General features: G+C 43.8%; 1 protein-coding gene across 3 annotated transcripts; it reads left to right on the top strand.

Moving 5' to 3' along the window:
* Positions 1 to 1,373: 1,373 nt before the first annotated feature.
* On the top strand, positions 1,374 to 22,060 carry MELTF (melanotransferrin). Of its 3 annotated transcripts, none has more exons than XM_027787176.2 (16): positions 1,374 to 1,635; positions 4,179 to 4,333; positions 7,544 to 7,643; positions 9,098 to 9,280; positions 9,659 to 9,815; positions 10,686 to 10,753; positions 11,488 to 11,675; positions 11,858 to 12,038; positions 13,564 to 13,715; positions 14,117 to 14,213; positions 15,081 to 15,278; positions 16,687 to 16,843; positions 19,491 to 19,558; positions 19,669 to 19,856; positions 20,652 to 20,850; positions 21,885 to 22,060. In XM_027787176.2, the coding sequence occupies exons 1-16, from the start codon at positions 1,590 to 1,592 to the stop codon at positions 21,953 to 21,955; spliced, it is 2,208 nt and encodes a 735-aa protein (XP_027642977.2). In that variant the 5' UTR covers positions 1,374 to 1,589; the 3' UTR covers positions 21,956 to 22,060. The 3 variants fall into 3 exon arrangements, with proteins under 3 accessions (XP_027642977.2, XP_027642978.2, XP_005237782.2); XM_027787177.2 differs by having other exon boundaries at positions 21,393 to 22,060; XM_005237725.4 differs by having other exon boundaries at positions 20,652 to 22,060.
* The last annotated feature ends 86 nt before the right edge of the window (positions 22,061 to 22,146 follow it).

The raw sequence follows: 22,146 nt of genomic DNA, 5'->3' as shown, positions 1-22,146 counted from the left end.
ATAGGAAAATTAGCTAAATTATCATGAACTGTGCTGGTGTGGTGGTTTAGAGGGGGTTGTGTTCAGAACAGGCTTCCCGTACAAGGCTGCTCCCCTACCTTCTGAACCTTTCCCGTAGAGGATCAGAAGAACCTCAGGAGTGGTGTGGTGCCAAATTAATCTCTTATTATTTTGCCTTGCAGTCTTCAGAACTGGTGCTAGGACTGTGCATCAGCCTTATCACCTATATAGGTACATAAGCATTGCTGCAAGCATCAGAGGGCTTGAGAGGTTAATCTGGCCGGTGGGAAGGGCACAGAAAGGATCAGAATAATGGATCCTTCCAGAAATTTGGAAGGACTTCAGTGGTGTCAGGTCATTCTTCATCACTTCAGACAACAAAGGAATGACTGAATTCCAGATGGTCTAGGCAGCCAAGAATCACAGTTCAGCCATAAGGTTTTAAGAGGAAGGTCTGGAGGAGTCTTTTTTTTTTTTTTTTTTTTTTTAAGTTCTAAACTTGAAATAGCGATTACCTGACTCAGCCATTGTCTTACGGGTGCTAGTAGGTGTTACAGCCAGCAGCCTTGCCAAATTGCAGTCAAGTAGCTAAGTAACTTATGAAAGCATCCGTGCACCACTGCCGGGTGTATAAAGACTGAAGAATGCATACAGCTGTGCTGTCTGTGCATGCTCTCCGTAGAGGATGGTAAAGACGTGCATGGGGTTCTGTGGTGGTACACAGCTGTTCTTTTTCTGGTAGCTGGGTGCTGACCCAGAGCAAAGCAGTGTTAAATGGCTTTTGTTTAAACAAAGTGCTACAGGCAGCTGCAGTTCATTGACTAATGAGAAACAAAGAGAAGGGCAGCACAAATGAGTGTTGCTCTGTGAAAGCTACTCTAAAAGTCACAGCAGCGTTTAACAGAGTTTTTACTCTTTCTGGGAGAGAGAAGCCTTCCTGGACCTTCTCTAAAACTCTTAAAAAATTGAACCTACTTCAGCTATTTCATAGCGTTTGCTATTAAATTTCAGGAGATGTGCGCTTGGCACACACTGTACCACTGGTAGAGCGTACAGGCTTCACTGTGTAAAAGCCTGGGTTTCGTGTTAGGGCTTTATGAAATTCACGATGATGCTGAGGATGTGGCAAAAAGAAGTGACCGTCAGCTCTGTCAGATAAAGTGCTTAGCCTGAAGCTACTTTTGCTTCCTTAGCCTTAACACGTAGGGAATACACAGAACTCAAAGTGAGGGTTTCTTTACACAGCTCTGCCTTACCCCTGTGAGCCGGGGTGCAGCTGTTTATCTGAGTATATGGGTGGTGCCAAAGCAGCAGCAACCTCATTGGTGCCTCAGATATTTTGCAATGTCCTGGTCTCATTTTTTTTGCAAGTGTAGAGGCGGTGTGAAGAGGTAGGCTTTTTTCCCCCTGTAGTCATTATGAGCTGATGTGTGCCAAGGTAGGTAAGATAAATTGTTGAACAAAGTGCACCTGCAATTGAATGCTGCCAGTTTTCACCGAAGAGCAGGCTGGGGAGAACACACTTGCAGAAACCTTGATCTCTGGGGATTCTGAAGGCTGGAAAAAGCACAAATCCCAACATTTTCATCATGAAGAGCTCTAGAAATGTCTTCTATCTTCTTTTCTTTCATGCTGGTAAGTGCCTTCCAAAAACTTCTGCTGTGGCATGGTGTACTTGTGGTTGACTTCTATGATGTGAGAGCAGAGGGCAACTAGAACCATTTCAGAACCAATCTCATATGGCCAGGAAAAGAAATAGAAGAATAGGAAAGAATTACAAAAGGAGTAGAAAAACCTGTATTGAACACCATGTACGTCTTGACTCATTGGTGTCAAACGTATTTCCTCAGCACCCGAATCAGTTTCTTTTGGTTCGATGGTGTCTATTTCTCACAAGTGTGAACAGTTCTACGATACTTACTTTGTAAAAATAGAAGTAATTGCCTTATTCTTTTTACCATGCTCTGTGTGACATGTTGGCTTTCTGTAATTCCTGAATTCTAATGACAAATGCTTTTAATTTCGGTGGAGATATAGATGCTGTTTCTGAAGCACTCTGCAGTTCATCAAAAGGGAATGGATCTTAGTTTGTTTTTTGGTTTTTTTTTTAACTGTTGTTTCTGTTGAAAGCTCTTGATAGTGTATTAATAGCTGTATTAATGGCCATTTGATGTTACACAATGTAATAGTGTTACTTTCAGCAAAGGAGTTAATTGGAAGTTTGCCAGTGATAGTTACGTGTGTCTTTAGGACCTTGAGTGTTATGTCAAATAAATGCAAGTTGCCAGCTCCTGCCACTTCGTGCTTTATGTATGTCTACAGATACACAGGAGGGCCAACATTCTGAATAAGCATGGATTTGGAAACTGACCTGCTGTTTTAAGATAGACTTAGTTGGCAACGGAAAGAGAGGCTCACTGCAGATCTGGTTTGTGCTCAAGCCCGCTTCAAATGGGTTAACTTGCAAGGAAGGCGGTTGCCCAGGATCTGGCTTTCCTGGAACAACCAAGTGATCAGCAGTTTGGAAGGGGGCAAATTAATTACCTCTTAGATGAGTGAGGATAAAAGCAACAGATTCATGCTGTTTCACTCTTTTGGCTGTATGGAGCCAGATGAGCTTTGTTTCGTGTTTCAGGTGTATATGGCTAATGATTTCTTCATACAATTCATGCATTATCTCCTGTGTGTTTATATCGTAACACAAAAATGCTGAGGCTGAAGAATGGCACATACATACTGAAATGCTGAGTCTTAATTTCTATATGCTTGTGTTTAGGAGAAATAAAAGCCTTTATCAATGAAAACCTAGCTGCTTCTTCCTGCCCCAAGAAAGTAATGGTGAAGAACTCGCCCAGGTAGATAAGGTAGACGTTAAGTTTCTGTGAGGTGCCGTCTTACGACCCTGTTGTGCCTTTCTTCTAACCATCTTGGTTCTCAGAATTCCTGCATCTCAGAGATGGGCGGTTGTTTCTCCCTCTACTAGCACTTGCTCCCATGAAAACTTCCTCTGAGCTTTCCAAGTCTGACTTTGTGTTTGTTCACAGCAGTGGCGTTGGCTCTGAGCTGCCCTGGAACCGCAAGCCAAACCCTCTGCTTCAGTATCGGCTGCAAAACAAGCTTTATGGCATCAACAACCTTGTTTAGTCTATAGCCGCTGAGTCAAAAATTGTGTGTGGCTACTGCTGAGCACTAGTGGAGGGATTTTAGCTTGTGAAGTTGGATATGGTATCAACTGCGTGACAGTGGTGGGGAAGGAGAGGGCCAGTTAGAGTTTTTAGATCACCATGAGAAATGATTTAACGGCAGACTCCAACTTAAAAATTGACGTTGTAGAAAAGCAATGGAGTGTGCTTACAAAAATGATCTGTGCTTGTTTATGAGCATAAACCATACTTGCATATGTATTTTATGTACAGCTGCACCATTTCCACATGATGACATGTCCTTACAGAAGCAACAAAGTGTGTGTAGCTTTGGCACTTTGGAAGGGTGGTGTTTGGGCCCGTGGAAAGACACCCTCCTCCACTGATTGATGGGATCTCCACTACTAAACCTGAGTCTTTTCATTCATGGAGTTGCCCTCCCCTTTTAGTCACTGTGGAAAAACAGCCTCTTACGAAAGAGTGTTTTGAAGGGACGAGTTTATTTTCCTATTTTTTGTACCAAGCCTAGTGGCAAGGCTTTTGAGCACCTAAGATTGCTTTTTTTTTTCTTCAGACCAGAAAGGGCTGGGGCAGGACTCCAGGTACTAACTGGCAATGCTTGAGACAGAGTTGTCTTTGGACAGTGCCTTTGGTTTTGTAGCGTGTCATTTTAAATAATAATTTTAAATGCTTTGGACTTGAGAAAAGAATGATGTATTCTGCAAGGTTTTAAGAACAGTCTGTATGCCTGACCTATTCCACGGTACCCGTGTTCCTTATGTCAGAAACAAATGCCATCGCATTTCGGTATCTGAGCTGAGCCTGTCCGGTTTCCAGTCCAGACGACTTCAGTATTCATGTTAATCTAAACGAAAGTAGGAGCAGTCTCTAAGGATTCAGTGTTGAAAGAGCCCTGATTTCTTTCTGGTTTGGGAGGAGGAATGGAATGAAAGATTGGCTCTTTGGGAACCTTTAAATGGTAAGCTCTGTTACAAAGGCACTGATATGTTTTAGAATTTCTCTTGGTGTTTGCAGCACTCAGCCTGGAACGTATCCGGTGGTGCACCGTCTCTGAGCAAGAACTTTCCAAGTGTAATGACATGAGTAAGGCCTTTGGTGGGGCTGGCATCCTTCCCCGTCTGGAGTGCACAGCAGGGGGGTCAGCTGCCAACTGCACCCAGATGATCAAGGTGAGTGAGCAGTGTTGTCGATTTAATTGCCCCATGTGCCAAATAATAATCCAGTGGTGATGTGCACAGCTCTGCCATCAGTATCTGATGATCCGGGCAGCTGACCATGTGCTTCCCTGCATGCGTGTCTCTGAAAAACAAAAGCATATGTATTTTATTTTTTTTAAAGATATAAAATTATACATGTGAACCTGAATGTCAGAATGGCCCTGTCTTGTCCGTTCAGCTAGTCACATATGGCCAGTTATTAGGAACACAGCAAAGGTCTTAAATATTTCCTCCCAAATGCTAATCTTTGAGTTGGGAACTGTCAGATTTATTTAGCAGATATTTAAGAAGGGATGGAGCTATAAGATGCAGACAGTAGTTAAAGCTGTGCTGCTGAGCCTATAAGTAGATTGTATTTCAATAAACTCTGGATCAAACTCCCGTTTCAGGGTCCCACCATGGAAATTACTGTATATACAGATGAGATCAGTGTAAAGCCAAATTAAATCTCCCAATACCAGAGTACAAGAGAGACACAAAGCAGCAAGTAGTGAGCAAAGGGCACGCAAACCCAGCCGTAGCAGTTCAGCTGTCCTGAGCGTGCTGAGCTTCCAAAAGAAGCACGGCTCTGGGGAGGGTTTTACAGGCTGTAAACATGTGGCTTTGCAAAATGCTGTGTGGAAAATAATTCCCTCCTTAGGAGGCAACAAGTCGATACTGGAGGGAATGCGGAGGTAGGTGGTCATGGTCGTCTTCACTGGCAGAGTGTGAGTGAAAGGGAAGACTTCTGCTGTGTTAAGAAAAATATTCTGTGCGTACCCTATGTAGACATGCTCAAAAATCAGGGTTTTGTGTGGGAGATGCAGCTTGTCAAGGACAAGAGGTTCAGAGCCAGGACACAGGGCCCGGCAGAGCAGTTTGCAGGGAGACGAGGCAGGGGCTTGTGTGGCCAGAAAAAAGGAACAAATTTCAGAAGTTGGTATCTTGTAATTTTTTTTGTCAACGGAAGCAGAAGGGTTGTCCGACTACTAAACCCACCTCATTGCCCCTTGATAAGTACTGTTCTTGAGCAAGGGAATCAAGACTGTACTGAGGAATGTTAGGAGCAGGTATTGAAACAAAGGTGGATCTTGCCTCAGGATGAGACAGAAAATACTTTCTAATGCCAGCTTTTCCTACAACTGCTTGGCTGACTGCTGCGTTCCACAGAGGAGCCTGCAGAGCAGGTTATTAAAAGGGCTGATGAGTGTCCGCTTCTGAAATGCAGTGCGCGCAGAACTGCGTGTGTACGCCCCTGCGGGCAGCAGGCACTTATCTGGAACCTTGGATTCCTGTCGAACTTGGTCAGCTGCACTCGGGAACCTGCAGGTGGATAGCGTAAGTAGCTTTCTGATACAAATGAGTCTTCGTTGCAAGGCTCCGGATGAGGCTCGGTCCTTGAGACCTCTCTTTTTCTTGTGCTAATAATCTACTCGGTGTTAGGCTGGCCTCCTCTGCCTGGGACTGTGTGGAACGCCTGACTCTGCATCCGCACCGAACTCTGCTCTCTGAGGCCAAAAAGGGAGCGGGACGCAGTGGCCGAGGGGGCAGAGATAACGCCACGTAACTTGGACTTAGTCCTGCGAACGTGTTAGCACATGGATAAAGCAAAATAACTTCTTCTTTGAAGGTGTTTAAAAATTGAGAAATGTCTAAATATTAAGCTGGGGAACCTGACAATATTTAATGTGGCCTGAGCTATCAGCCGGTCTGTAAACACTTCTTTAGGTAATTCTCAAACGTGGTGACACACAGGAATTAAGTCCCTCTGAAAATAATTAACATGGTATTGCCATCACAGATACACTTACAAAAAAATCATGTGTGGAATAATGCCATGCTTCTGCTAAATGTACTGGAAATGCTTGCAACAAAAAAAACCCAATACCCACACTGTTGTATGCATTTAAAGGAGGGGTCTGCAGCCTGTAAACTACTTCAATTGAAGTACAACGGTAGGCATTTTTGTGTCTTGTTCTGTTATTATTCATGAGAAGCAACTCTCAAGGCATTTATTTTTTCAGCTAATTAATGGATATCGACTTTTTTTTCCATTGAGCCAACTAAGTAAAGTGCTTCGAATGATGTGGCAACTTCAAATCTGATTTAGGTGTCAACATCAATTACCTGTGCTCGCACATGGTCCCTTAAAAAATGTTCAGATTTTTCACGTGGCTCAGCCTGTGGGAAATTACTGTGGTATACCAGGCAGCATAGTCCTAGCCCTGCCCCAGCCATGCTCAGCAAACTGCCAAGGGATCGGTAAACTGAATCACCCCCTCCAGTGCCAAACCAGCGGTTAAGAAACTGATAAGAATCTTGGAATCAGCTTAGAAATATAAAATGTCAAGCTGCTGATTATTTTCTCAGCAGTGTCTTGTCTCTGAGCGAGATGCCCTTTCCTGGCTTGCGCTAGGCTCAGTACACAGTGAGAGCCCGGTTCAGCTGATCCGAGGTGCTGCGTAGCGGTTCTCTAGTCCCTGCTGCTGTGGGAAGCCCTGTCCTGTGCTATCCAGAGCAACAGGATTCCAGCCAGCTTGCTGTTAGTCAGCTGAAAAGATCTGGTGGTGTTGGACACCTTCCCAGAAGTGGATGCCCCATATTTGTATTCCCCTGCTTTGGACAGTCTTTTTAGGTGCTTTCCTCCTTCGTTGAGATGCACTGCCACCTGCTCCCCCTTGCCCCAAACGTTTGGCTGTTTGTCTGCTGAGGTACAAGCCAGTATGCCTCAAGGTTGCTTTTGAGTACGCTTTGGCATTCAGATTCTGCAGCCCCAGAAGACATAACGTCAAACCATCTGTCTGTGACCTCAAAAATAGATTTTATTTAAATCTTCAAGATTTGGGGCACTAGCTATAGCAATTTGAAATTCCAAATTGATGCACTTTAAGACTCATCACAGAGCTGCAGGATCCATGGACCACGAAGACTAGTGAGGCCATCATGGTCCAGGGCTGGTTTCTGCATTGTTTCTGAAGGAAGGTGGTTTTGAAGTTCTAGAATTCCTCTTGGTAATTGTTCTTCAGAAATTTGGGTGGCCTTAAAAACTTTTTTAAGAAAAGATGACTCACAAATGCAGATTAAGGGGCCTCTTCTCCTAAATTCATGGGTACTCTGCCTCTGGCTGTTGAGAAATAGTGATAATTAAGCTTCAGTGTGTATTCTGCCCTTCTGCCTGCACAGGATGGTTTGGCAGATGCGGTGACACTGGATGGCCGTTTGATTTACCAGGCTGGAAAGGAGCATGGTCTGAAACCTGTGGTTGGGGAAGTATATGATCAAGGTATATTCTGACTAAATAACTTTTAGATTACTTAATACAAGCTTTCTCTTGTGCATTTTTACCGTGTCCATTTTATTTTGGGGTGGTCCTCTTGAAAACTCTTAACAGTAAGTAATGGTCAGGTTCCCTCTTGGATGTTCCTGCCTGTAACAGAATGTGGGGGGAACAGGAGATGCAAGTCTAGGGCAGAGTCTGTCCTGAAAAACTTGGGTCAAAATAGCTGTTCCTGTCATGTGTGTGTTGAGTTGTTTTTTTGTTTGGTGTTTTTTGGTGGTTTTTTGTTTTGTTTTTTACTCTCTCGTTGCTTATTGCCTTCTCTATTCCATACTTTGCAGATATATTAACAAATTGCAAAGCATATATAGTTGTTAGGTTTATCTCTCAATCCCATCAATTAGAATAATTAGTTGTCCTTTTAATAGTGCTTATGATTACCTGCTGGAAGAAAGGAGGTGATAGATTCCGCTCCTTACCCTGGGTGTCCCTAAGCTTTGAGTTTCTTTCAAGACAGAGGCAATAAATCCAGTGGTGACTTGTCATCCAAAGGGCTCAGTATCACGTTTGTGTAGGTCAGAGCTGGAAGATGTCCCCCCTAACTTTCAGAGACCCAAAGAAGGAACAGCTCTGGAAGCAGTCTGCAGGCAGGGGTGTCCCACCACGCTGTTGTGAGAGGGAGCTGGATTTGGTTTGCAACTGGGTCTTAGTGTGATCTGGCCAAGGTGTCCTCAGAGGTACCTGCTGGGCTCAGTCCACAGGGACTTGGACCATCTGTAGCAGCCCACTCCACCACCGTTAACCACATCATGACCCTGGTGAGGGACCTGTACTTCAGCTTCTCAAAACCAAGTGGGCCTCATGAGCCAGAGACTGCCTGTCTCCATTAGTCAGGTTATGAGCTTAAATCAGAGAAAAGTGAGTGAAATTTAGTCATTTCTGATCTAAAGTAAGTCAGATTGAATGACCTTATGGTCACACTTCAGACTCTAAACTCTTGACTGAGTTATATCAAATGGTAAACCAAAGAGAATGAAATCATCTGTGATGCTCCAGTGACATCAACTTGCTGTACTGTGTCCAAAGTAACATCAAATTAGTAGACAACTGGAGAATATTTTTTTTACTATTATATCAGTTTAAATTCAATCCAAATATATTTGAAATGTTAGAAGAAATTTTTTTTCTTGGGAAGAACTCCTGGGATGTCTTTTGATCCCACCTCCCTTTCAAAGCACAATTACCTTCAAAGTTGGAGTAGGTTGCCTGTGGCCTTTGAATAAGGCTTCTCCCACTGAAAAGGTAATGGAGAACATTCACAGTCAGCAGGTTCTCACTGATGATGCGAACAGCGTGACTTCTCTGTGGGTAGGGAGCCACAAGAGGCTGCAGATCAGTGTATCTCCCTGCAATGCTGCTGCGAGGCTACCTTGCTGCTTCTCTCTCTTCCTACGCTGCAGAGATTGGAACTTCCTATTATGCCGTGGCAGTGGTGAGGAAGAATTCCAACATCACCATCAACAGCTTGAAGGGAGTCAGTTCATGTCACACAGGCATCAACAGAACTGCAGGCTGGGATGTGCCAGTGGGTTCTCTAATTGACAGTGGACGACTGGCAGCGATGGGATGTGACCTTCCAAAAGGTGAGAGATCTGTTCTGCCGCAACGCCTTTCCATACGGTCTTGGGACCTTGTGTGTGGCAGAAATGTGTGGTCCTGGCTGCTGTCTTGTTCCTTGGCTTTGATGCTCTTTGTAAGATGGAATGGACCTAACTTAGGTCTGATGAAGCCTGCAGAGTTGGGGTTTTTAAAAACTTGAAACCCATCTTTTAAGAACAAAATGACTTATCCCTTCTAAATGGTTTTAGGGATGTACTGTGTAGATGTGTTAAAATGAGATTGTAGAATCTTGTTTATTAGTTGCTAAAAATTTCTCATTCTAATTTCACATTTAGCTGTAAGAGATTGTAGAATCTTGTTTGTTAGTTGCTAAAAATTTCTCATTCTAATTTCACATTTAGCTGTAAGCGACTATTTCAATGCAAGCTGTATTCCTGGAGCAAATGGCATGAAGTATCCCAAATCCCTCTGTCAGCTCTGCAAAGGGGATTTGGCTGGGCAGAACAAATGTGAACAAAATTCCCAAGAACGATACTATGGCTACAGTGGGGCTTTCAGGTAAAAATCATCTTTGTTGGTTTTTATTTATTGCTGTGCTTTATCCATAGCATCATGCCCAGGCCTGGAAACTGAACCGACAGGAAACTGAACCGACAGGAAACTGAAGCCAGAGAGCTTTCAGCTGATGCTGTTGGAAAATTTGCTGTTGTTTTAGGACGACCGTGCTTCTAAACCCAGTATTTCAGGCATTAATACCTAAGTATTAAAACCAAATGGGTATTTAGCACTTACTCTGGGTAGGGAAATCCCATTGCTGTTTGCTTTGTGCGGCAGCTGTTGACACGAGTCTGGGTATTTGTTTTAGCAGGCTGTATCTTTCCCAGTAAAACCTGATGACCCTTGGAGTCTGAGAGCTGAATTGCCACCCTGCTCAGTAATTTCAGTCATCCCACCTCCATTGCACTGAATTAGTGAGTTCCTCTGCCCTCTGTTTTTGCATGCCAATCTTTTCCTTATTTTCCTTCCTCCTGCCTGTGTGCTGCGTGGCAGCGCCCAGTCCCTGAGTAACAGCACTAACCAAGCAAGGGCAGAATTCGCTTGTGTGAGACAGATGCCTCCTCTCTCTGTATTCCCCAAAGGATTATGTGACTGCCTTAGACTGAGAACTCTCCTGGAAAAAGGTCGTGGTGTTTGTCCAGGCAGCATTGAACATGTTGTCGATGTTCACCAAATGACAGTGATAGTTTTAATTCATGCTCCAACAGCCACTCGTCTCTGCCTTGAGCAAAACTCTCAGCACAAGGAAATAGGTCAGCGTCCCTGGCTGAGGGGATGTAGCATGAAGCCCCCTGGCTGTCAGCCAGCAGTGCCCAGTGCAGGGAGCTGTGCTTTGTAATGCATCTTTGTGGTTGGATTCACGTTTATTAGGTGTCTGGCTGAAGGAGCAGGACAAGTCGCTTTCGTGAAGCACAGCACAGTGCCTGAAAACACAGACGGTGAGTAATCCAGAAGTTTGTTGAGTAGTCAGAGCTGCAAGGTCTGAAGTACGGTGTCTGTAATGACAGTGTGATGTTAAGTGATTTAGTGTGAATCGAGGAATCGGCAAAAAATGTTCCAATAGTGAAAACAGATGTACCCACAGATGTATGTACCAGGAGATAGAGCAGTCCGTGTGGTGATTTTTTTTTTTTTTTTTTTTAATGCTCGATAGTTTCAGAAAAGGTTAGGAGTGGAATTTTAAGGAGCTTGAACAGCGCTAAACTATTCATTTTATACAGACCTGGGCTGTTACATTGCTGCTGCCTACCCAGGGATTTCAGTAGAGACTAGCAGCAAGTCAACAAGATGTGACCTGCCCTATCTGGCACTTTGTGAAATCTACCTTGAGCCTAACATTAATATCATGGGCCTGTCTGACCATCATTTACAGGGAAAAAAACCCCAAAAATGTTGCATGTCATCCTAGACTTAGGGGTGCTCTTGATACTGCTGCAGACCCCTGTACAGTTCAGTGCAGTGTCACAAGTGTTAAGCCGTTTGTCTTATCAGAGATACCAGACTAAAGGACCATGTAGATGCATGGGATATATTGGGCAGTCAAGAACAACAGTTCAGAGATGCTCAGGAGATGTGTGTTCTGCTCTGCATGTGATGCTTAGAGCAGACATGGACCCAGAAGCCCCAGCCCCACCTGATCTCTGTTCCATAAGCATGTTCTGTCTGATTTCAGGAAGAAGTCTTTCTTCATGGGCTCAGTGGCTTCGCTCCCAGGACTTTGAGCTTCTGTGCCGCAACGGCAACACAGCTGACGTGATGCAGTGGAGAACCTGCCACCTGGCCCGAATTCCCGCTCGTGCCGTGGTTGTGCGGCCTGATACAGACGGAACGGTTGTCTTCCACCTCCTGAACCAGGGACAAGTAGGGCACCATTTTTTCAGTGTTGCATTTTAGAGGGGGCTCTCCCACCATCTAGCTGAATTGTGAAGACAGGTTATCTGGGCATCTTCAGCTCTGTGGGGTTTGAAGGGGTATGGGATGTCACACATCCCAGGCAGCAGGAGGTGTGACAGGTGATTTTTTTCCTTTGTTTAACATTACAGCAAAGATTTAATGAGGTAGGCACCAAGTTTCAGATGTTTGACTCTGCAGCCTACCGTGCCCAGAACCTTCTGTTCAGAGACTCCACCACAGAGCTCGTTGCAATCACAGCTCAGAATTACCGGGCATGGCTAGGTGATGAGTATCTTCATGCCATGCAAGCTCTGAGCTGCAACCCCAACAGTAAGTTGCCTTTAGATTCCTATTCATAACCAAGAACCAAGACAGCTGGTAACAGAGGCCACCTTTATTCCGTTTTGTTTTGTTCTGACTCTTGGAGGGTTATGGCAAGGTGCCAGTCTAATCTTTGAGCATGGAGAAAGGTCACTTTTTGACTTAGAAATCACTTTTTGACCTAGAAACAGTATCACATTGCAGAATACTTTCCTGTGCAAATTGGCTCTTTGTGTTAAGAGATCATTGTGGTTTAACCCCAGCCGACAACTAAGTACCATGCAGCTGCTTGCCCACACACCCACCCCACCCTGCCATCCCCGGGAAAAAGGTAAAACCCCTGGGCTGAGATAAGAACAGTTTAATAATTGAAATAAAATAAAATATCATCATAATAGCAGTGAAAAGGGAGACAACAGAGAGAGAAATAAAACCCAAGACAGACAAATGATGCACAGTACAATTGCTCACCTGCTGACTGATGCCCAGCCAGTATCTCAGCAGCAATCAGCCCCTCCTGGCCAGCTCTCCCCAGTTTATATACTGAGCATAACGTTCTATGGTATGGAATATCCCTCTGGCTAGTTCAGGTCAGCTGTCCTGGCTCTGCTCCCTCCCGGCTTCTTGTGCACCTTCCTTGTTGGCAGAGCATGGGAAACTGGAAAGTCCTTGACTTCGAGTAAGCCCTACTTAGCAACAGCTAAACCATCAGTTATCAACTCTGATCCCACACTAAACCCAAACCCACAGCACTGTACCAGCTACTAGGAAGAAAATTAACTCTGTCCCAGCTGAAACCAGGACAAAGATGCAGGCATTTCCTACTCTTTCTGGTATGTGAGAAACATTAATCTGCTAAGCTGCTACTGCTACCTGGTGCTCCATTTCTTACCTGCTAACAAGAGGAAATAGTAATGTCTTACTGTGTAAATCCTCAGGGAGTCTATAAAGAATGGATGAATGTGTTCCTAGCAGAGAATTTCCTCCAGAAGCTGAAGAAACCCTCAGTTGCTCCTTATTGAAGTGTTATGATCTTTTGTGCTATCAGAAGACTGTAAAAATTAACTTGATGTGCATTCTGGCCAAGTCAGAAACACAGTTTGTAAGAATTCCTACCTTAAGAATTAATAATCTTTGCAACTGGGCTCCCAGACACGCTCTGTGCTGTTGCAGAGCCCCTCACCTCCTGGACTTGTCTCATCTGGGCGTTTCTCAGTGCCTGCCAGGGATGAGGAAACGTGTTCAGGGTGGTTTTTTGCTGCACTCAACTAACACCTTATGCCTGCGCTTAATGGTCAGCAATCATGGGAGGATCTCCTTTGCTGTGGATAGTTTGGAGTGTGGACATACCACTAATCTGGAGAGCTCTGTGGTTCCTAATCGGGTATAAATCTGAGATGGAGAGATGGATAGAAACACAGACGCAAACATTTCTAATAACGTGTGGCACATATGTGACAGTGGGCAACGTGTGTCCCTCACTGTCTGTTACAACAAAAGTGAGCTGTAGTATTTGCTTTCCAATTTTCTGCAGCATTGCCAGAAAGCCTGAACTGGTGTGTTGTATCCACTGAGGAGATTTGGAAATGTGGTGAAATGGCCACTGCCTTTAGGGAAAAGAATTTGAAACCAGCAATTCAGTGTGTTTCAGCCAAGACAAAGGAGCAGTGCATGGAGCTGATCCAGGTAGGCTGCTACAATCCTTGTGTAATTAAGCAAATTAGCACAAGCTGCTCTCTGCGGGATCAGAGATACGGACACTTACGTGACCGGTAGGAATACTGGATTTCAAGGAGGTGGTCTATAGCTCATATGGTATGGATGGGCCTGAGCCCTGATGACCTTCAGTTGTGATGAGGGCATTGTTGCCCATCTAGCTCAAGCCTGTATATGCGAAATCTTCTGTCCCCATTTCACTGATGATGCTTTATGCAGGTTTTGGGGGTTGTCTTTAGCAGTACATTGTTCTTGTGCTGTCAGGCTTGCCATTTGATGTGCAACAGGCGTGATGCTAGAGGTGTCATCATTGTAGCAGTGAAGGTATCTGTTGGTTTTTTCCCCTAAAAATCCTAATTTTTATTTTTCAGAAAAAGGAAAGTGATGCTGTAGTTCTGGGTGGAGCTGATATTTATACAGCTGGGAAGACATATGGCCTTGTACCAGCTGCTGGAGAAGGTTACTCTGGTAAGGTCAGGAAACATAAATATGGACCTTATTTTTCCATGTTATTTGAGAAAAGCTCTAAAAGCACAGCGTCTGTTCCCTAGCCCTGCTGGGAAAGCTGTTTCCAAAGGAAATGTGAATTATTATCCTCACATCATGGATACAGGAGGGAATAAGTATGGGACAGGCTCCTACGGTGAGTTTGTGGCAACTTCTATCTGTTCTGCTGCAGGACCAGGTTGAGTCTCTGGTAGTTCTGAGTCTTGTACCTCTTTATTTGTCTTTTCAATTCTGGAAAAAAAATATTATTATGGAAAAAATAAGTATTCACAAAATCAAAGTATTTTTAACAGAAGTAAAAATACAGAAATTACACAGTAGATTCTAGTTAGAAACAAATTATTCCTGTCATTGTGGCTGCTTCGGAGTCACGGGTGAAAAGAAGAATTGTCCACTGTGCTAAGGCAGAATTTCAATATGCTGCAAAACTAATGGAAATTTTAATACAAGTTTGAGGTTTTCACATAAAAATAACTTCTTAAAGAAGTTTTGCTAAGTAACTAATGATCCAAATGTTGTTTTTCAGAGGGATGTATTTATAAGAGCTGGTGTTAACAAGAACACTTTCATGTTTGTCTCTAGATTATTCAGTTCAGGTGCATAGTGGTACCGATATACAGGCTGTAAGTGAATGCAACATTGTGAAGTAGTAGAAGTGAAGAGTAACTGTGTGTACGTTCGTATTTCCTGACTAGCCGATTGTTGGTGCAACTGAAGTTGGCACCAGATAAGTGTAACAGATCTGTAGGTGATCATTAAGTAGTGGGAATGCTTAAGGGAAGCTGTAACGTGGGTTGTTTTGTTTTGTTTTGTTTTTTTTCCTGCAAGCTGATGACAACAGCAATGCATACTATGCTGTGGCATTAGTGAAGCGAAATCTGTCCAATGCATTCACCATCAATGACCTGAAAGGAAAGAAGTCCTGCCACACAGGACTGGGGAGAAATGCTGGATGGAATATCCCCATTGGTATTCTAATTAAGAGGGGCATTATTAAGACCAGAGCCTGTAGTGATATTCCTCAAGGTGAGACAACAGTACTGCATATCAAAAATACGGTAACAGTCTAATGATGAACTTTCATTAGGAAAGTAATTTTGGTATTTCATAGCTCTATATTAAGCTTATCTGTTTGTGAAGGGGTGTTTTGTTTTTAATGTAATGATTTGAAATTTTAAGTTTGCCACCAGAGTACAACAATGGAGGGGTCATACTGAGGATGTTACATCTAACACAAAAGTATTCTTTTCCTTTATCATAAAATCATTAGCTAATTTAGGTTGGAAGCAACCTTCGGAGGTCACCAAGTCCAATCATTTGCTCAAAGCAGGTCCAGGTAAATCAGATTGTCCAGGGCCATGTCCAGGCAGGTTCTGAGTAACTCTTAGGATGGAGATCATACACAGTCTCTCGGGACTCCTGTCCCAGTGTTTGACCATCCTTGGTATAAAGGAATTTTTTTCCTCTGTCTAATCAGAATTTTCCTTCTTGTAGCTTCCGTCTGTTGCTTCTCACCCTTTTGCTCTGCCGTCTCTGAGAAGCATCTGATTCTGTCTTCTGGAAGAAACTGCTATGTAAATGAAGACAGTGATACATTGTTAATTGTCTTATCTCCAGGCTGACCAAACCCAGCTCTCAGCCCGCTAAGTGCAGAGTCATGCTCCAGCCCTCTGAGCATCCTACTTTCCTTCCACTGCACTTGCTCTAGAATGTCAATGTCTTTCTACTGCTGGGAGCTCAAAACTTGGCACAGATGTCAGAGGAGAATCATCACTTCCCCTGACTGCTTCACTAACGTGACCCAGTACGCCATTGGCCTTCATTGGCACAAAAGCACACTGTTGACTCTTGGTCAACTTGATGTCCATCAGGATGCCCAGGTCCTTTTTTTACAGATCTGGTTTTCAGCCTGCCAGCCCCCAGCCTTTCATGGTCTTACTCCATCCTAAAAGCAGGATCCTGCATTTGCCGTTGTTGAACTTTGAGGTTCCTGTCAGCCTGTTTCTCCAGCCTGTCGAGATCCATCTCAATGGCAGTCTTGGCCTCCTGCAGTGTCTCAGACTGCCAGAGTAAATGATGTATCCCTGTCCTGAATTCTATCGCATTTATTTTCAAACTGTATTTCATAATGGAGCAGCGTAGCACAACGAGCAAAGGATCCATGACCATAGGACTCCAGATTTGAATTTGGTTTGTCTATTTCCTATCTGCCAGAAAGCTATTTGGTTTATTACAGAGTAATAATCAGCTAATTAGTGCTTTGAAAATGTTTGAAAAGTTGTAGTTTGTGAATTCCAGTAAGGCAGCTGTAACTCATGCTTCTAGTGTTCTACTGGAACCTGCATTGGTTATAACTTCATGACAGCGTAACTACCTTTCTTGTACAGCGCTCAAGCTTTTCACTCTGTATACTGGTTTGTCTGTCTTTCCCCAGCTGTGAGTGAGTTTTTCTCTGCCAGCTGTGTGCCTTCAGCTAAGCAGGACCACTACCCATCAAAACTCTGTCAACTATGTATTGGAGATGATAGTGGAAACAATAAATGCAGTGCAAGTAGCCAAGAACGTTATTACAGCTACAGTGGAGCCTTCAGGTAATTAATACATATTATTGTTATTTAGTCTGTCAGCTTGTCAGAATGCAAGGAGGAACAATTTTCCATCCCAGTCAGCAAAAACTGTTTATTGCTACAGTTAGATAGCATGTGCTATAAATTAAGTGGGACGTGTCCCCAGATGCCTTCAGCAATACAGGTATGTCTTAAGGCATTACATCAGGTCATGGCAAAGCCTTTTGCCAGCGTCCTGGCCTGCAGCCATCCAGGTGACCAACAGCCAAATCTGTACGTCTGTTCACAGAGCAATAGGCGCCCACCTAGTGAGGACCAAGTTGGATTGTCATCAGTCTCCAGTCTTGCTTTAATCTAATGTGACAGACAGTCTGCCCCTCTGAATGGTCAGGCTTTAGCAGGGAAGCAGGCAAATAGTAGCCAGAATGTGGCTGCTGTAAGTCCATGGCAGGCAAGTGATGGGGAGCCAGGAGTGGATCTTCACTACCCTTACTCATCGGTGGCTGTATTTGAAGGTAAGTTTCTGAACAGCACAAATACCTACGGCCAACGTTCAGATATCAGATCCTCTTCAAAACAAGATGCGTTAAAGGTACAGGGGGAAAACAGTATAAAAGAAGAAGGAAAAAAAGGAAGAGTGGACATCTACATACAGGGCCATACTCAAAGACTGTGAAACTCTTAGATGGAAGAAACACTTCCTTTTCCTGGCCATCTCTGGAGGTAGTGGTGCATGTAACAGCTGGCAGCAAGCAGGTTTTTTCCTTCAGGGAAAAAACTTCAACAGCAGCTGCCTGGTAAATACCGAAGTGCTGGACTTCAATAACTGATTTTTGCAAATCTATTTAGTTGTGTCCAGCTACTCTGTTGTGGTGCGTGCCTTGCAGGCAAACTCCAGATCCTCTGCTGTACTTGACAGATTAACAGGGCTAGCTACCAGGCACCAAATAAATTAGTAGTAAGCGCTGTTACAGGCTCTGAGCCTTGCTCACATTCTAAGGTTGTGCATTTTATAATGCCCATACAGCCCAAACTTCATTTTAATATAATAGATATGTTTTAATTCATTGAGTGGAAAGTTTTACGTATTTAAAAGGTTAGGATTTGGGTCAAAAATGCAGAGTCACAATCCTTTAGAAGGGAGGGATAGGTGTGGCTGTGATGCTCAGGTGATCCTCTCTGAAAGCAGAATGAGTTATAGAAGGTGACTGGCATGGGCTTAAAATTCAGCCTCAGATTTCCAGATTCCTTCTAGATATCTTCAGACTAATCTGACTAGAAGCATGACAGGTCATTCAGTTTATGTATATCCCACTGCCTGGGGCAAATTGGACTCTGCAGAGTACTGAAGAATCCGTTGGGATCAGCCTTTTCTGATGGGGAATGCACTGAACAGCACCTACCGAGTTCTTCGTTCTCTGCCCGACAAGTGTCAGGCACATCATAAGACCTCTGATTGTAACTGCTCATGTTAAACCAGGTACAACTGAAATACATATATTTTTGGTAACTGTTAGCAGTAGTAATTTCCCCCTCACATTGTGCACTACATAAACCATGCTCAGTTACAGCTTTACATCTTTTCGCTTGGTGGATTTAACGACCTTGTTCTAGAAAATGGTTCTTGAAAGCACTTGTAGAATAAACAACAAGGTACCACCACTAAACTCTTATTACCCGCAGATCCTCTGTCAGCACACACTAGCCGAAATACGTGGAAAGTTGGATCTTTTTGCTGGCTCACCCAGCTCACTGATTTGAGGTTGATTTTACTCGTGTATTGGTGTCTGAAGCAAGTGCCGTGCATGTCTTCCATTTGCTGACTTCGTATTTCAGGCCCAGCAATCATCTCCTAACAGTCTGTGATGCCTGTTGGGGTGTTGTCCAGCACACGATGCAATCTAACATGGGAAGTAGCAAATGCTGGTAACGGTGTGGTGTTCTGCAGCTTTACCCTGAAACTCTCTATAATGGGATACCACTTATAGAAGAGGAGATTTTAGGCGCCCTTAGCATGTTGGGCTGCTGCTGCTTCAGAAAGTTAGAGGAAACGGAATGTAGTTCTGGAACAGTGCCCTTAGAAACTGCCGTTAGATTAGCTGGGTATCTGCAGTGTACAGGGCTGTAAAAGCACTGTTTAAGCACCAAGGTCATTCTGACTTGGAAAGGAAAGAGAAAAAAAAAAAAAGGGTATATACGGAGTGTGCACACATGCGTGTGTGCAGAATCTGATGAACTCTTGGGTTAGGCACCCAAATTATTTTATTCAAAAAAGTCTTAATGACATATACTTTGTGCATGTTGTAAAATGGAGTGAAAGTGACTTGACAGATGGGGAATACTGCGCTGAATATCACCTAATATATCTTCTGTTTCTTTGCTCATCTAATATTGGCCTTTTCTGTTGTTTCTCACACTGTTTTTAATCAAAATTTTTACTATATTCCTCTCTTTAAAAATTCAGAATATTTTTTAATACTTTGCAAAAATGTTGGCTTTCTCTCCTTTCAAGATGCTTAATTACTCTGTTTTTACTTACTTAGGGTCCAGCGCGTTTGTTTGCAGGAATGTATGTAAGAAAAAATTAATTATAAACCTCTCTGTTGTAAGAAAAAAATGTGGTTCACATAAAAATTCAGTTCAAAGCATCTTTATCTCTCATTTCCTAAAGGTGCCTGGCACAGGACTCCGGGGATGTGGCCTTTGTGAAGCATTCAACAGTGTTTGAGAACACAGATGGTACTTGGTTTTATGTATCTCTTTATTATAATTCGGGGGGGTGGGGGTTGAAACTTTTTTGTTCTAAAGCATTCAGTAAGTGACAACAAACAGTTTTGGTTTTTTTTCAGGTAAAAACACTGATAGTTGGGCCCAAAACTTGAAGTCCAGTGATTTCCAGTTACTGTGTCCAAATGGTGCCCGTGCTGAAGTCACCCAGTTTGCTGAGTGTCACCTGGCTCAGGTGCCAGCTCAGGCCATTATGGTTCACCCAGATACCAGTGTTTTTGCTCTATATGGACTACTGGACAAAGCCCAGGTATTAAAAATCTTCTGGGGTGGGGTTACATACGGTCTAACACAGACCAAGGATAAAGACAACAGGACCTTCCTGCCATATTATGAGCCCTGCATCATGGGCTGGCAGCATGTGCGGTGTGCAGAGCCCTGTTGTTGGAGTGGGATGGAGAAGGTACAATACAACCCATGTAATTCTCCTAGTAAAACCACCCTGATGCACAAGGGATTTCAACGTTTTGCCCAGCCACTGGTTTCAGTAGTAGTTTTCCTAGAGCTTAAGGTGTTTTTCCAAACTGCAAGACTTAGAAGTCTACCAGAAGCAGAGTACATGCTAATGCTTTTCCTTTTTTTAGGAATGCAACAGAACATTCCTGGGTCTATTTATGCTGCAGCCATGTACATGGTAAACGATCTAGGCAGACCATGCCTGGCTGCCACAGCTAGGTTCCTGTCGGAACTGAAGTTAACTGGTTTAAAAGCCATACTGAGTTTCTCCGTGCTAGGCTTCAGTCATTCCTGGAACTCCTGTGTAGCCAAACCCTATATTACACAACAGTAGTTAGTCAGAAGAATGTTTTAAAAACACAGCTCTTTCCAGTTGATAACTGAAGAAACCAAAACCACAAATGCCATTTTTATAATTGCCAATTGCAGAATTCTGTATCTAGCAGTGTCTAAAAGCAAATGTATAAGAAAGAGTCTGCAATTGTGTATGCACTTTTGATGTACAAAGCAGTTCCTATAGTCTTTAATGTTGTACAAGAGGAATGTGGCACAATCTTGCAAAATACTGAAAATTTTGCATTTTTTTCAGGTCTACTTTGGAAAGAGCAGCAATGGGAATGGATTCAAAATGTTTGATTCTTCAGCTTTTCAAGGAAAAGACTTAATCTTTAAGGATTCTGCTGTTGAGATCATGCCAGTAAAAGAGAGGAGGACATATGCAGAATGGCTGGGGAGTGAATATATTGCGTCCCTTGAAGGGATGCAAACACCAGAGTGCTCTGGGGCAGGTAATAAGATAAGCCAATACCTACTCGTGACTGCTGTCATTCCCCTTCTTATTTTATGTCAGACACAAGGCTTGGACTAGCACGGTCCAAATGGCAACTTCCAGGCCACCTCTGCCCTACCACCTTTTCTTCAGATCAGCTGCTATTTGGATAACATGCTGTGCTCATATTTGAATACCTCTTCCTGCCTTTTTGCAAGGCAAGTGCTAACAGCACCTACTTGTCAGGGGAGTGGAGTGGGTCTGGAAGCTGCCCCTGCCCATGTGGATGGGGTGGAATTCGGGGCAGAAGCCAGCAATACAGTGTCAGCATAGTTTGCAAGATAAGTCCAAAACTGGAGCTTCTCTGCCATCACTGCTGATGTTGAAGCACCCTGGGCTGGAGGATTCCCAGGTGCTGTTAGATGGATACTGGGTTTCTGACTTGCAGAATTTCTGTGTCTTGGAAGGCAGTATCAAAAATCTTGTCTAGTGAATCCTCTTTGGCCTCCTGGCTGGTTACGTTCAGACTCCTACATCCCTGCTTATCCCATCCAACTCTAGCTAGGGGAACTGGTTTCTTCTGAGCTTTGCTGCCAGAAGAGGTAAGTGCACAGAGGATGGACGGGCTGTGGACAGAGGGAGACAGTCTGCAGTCCAAGAATACGCTTTTGCCATGGGCAAGGTCCTCCACCTTCCAGCAGAAGAAAACGGGGAATCTCCAAAGTGACCGGATGATAAAGAAGGCTGGAGACACTTGGAGGGAACTACCTGTTGGCAGAGAAAAGAACAAAGGCAAATGTGCACATCCACTGAGCTTGTTGACTTTCCACAGCCAGTACTGTCACTGCTGGAGAGATGTCATCTACCCCGTGGTCTTTAATTTGATACAATCTCCATCAAGAAACTTGTGGCTGCCCTCCTCCCACATGGGGTTATACGAGTACCCATGCATCAAGCTTGCGTTTGCTGCTAGTGAAACACAGCAGCTCACTTCTGATTAATCGTTTCTGTATCTACTGGCTTGTAGCATTCAGTTTTTATTTTTATCCATAGCTGCAATAACAGCAAATGTTGCCGTGCTGCTGGCAGGCAGTGTCCTCCTGACCGCAGCTACCGCGTCATGATCCTGGGATGAAAGGACCAGCCGGCGTTACAAAGAAGTGCTGAAACCTGGTAGCAATAACGTCAATAAGTGAAAATAACAAATAAACAGGGGAAGTAAAATGACAGTTTGTGCAGACTTTGGCCTGACAGCTAAAATACCTTTCTCCCTGTTGTGGGAGATGGACGCTTGCCCCCGGTTACCCGGCGGGGC

Source organism: Falco peregrinus, chromosome 12 (assembly GCF_023634155.1).
Source record: "Falco peregrinus isolate bFalPer1 chromosome 12, bFalPer1.pri, whole genome shotgun sequence".
NCBI lineage: Eukaryota > Metazoa > Chordata > Aves > Falconiformes > Falconidae > Falco > Falco peregrinus.
Note: the sequence above shows the minus strand (reverse complement) of the source record. Positions and strands in the feature narration are given on the sequence as shown.

Coding starts and splice junctions, on each gene's coding strand:
- MELTF (XM_005237725.4), top strand. CDS start 1,590: ATGAAGAGCTCTAGAAATGTCTTCTATCTTCTTTTCTTTCATGCTG. Junction 15,279..16,686: donor CTGTAGTGATATTCCTCAAG/GTGAGACAACAG, acceptor GTCTTTCCCCAG/CTGTGAGTGAGTTTTTCTCT. Junction 16,844..19,490: donor AGCTACAGTGGAGCCTTCAG/GTAATTAATACA, acceptor CATTTCCTAAAG/GTGCCTGGCACAGGACTCCG.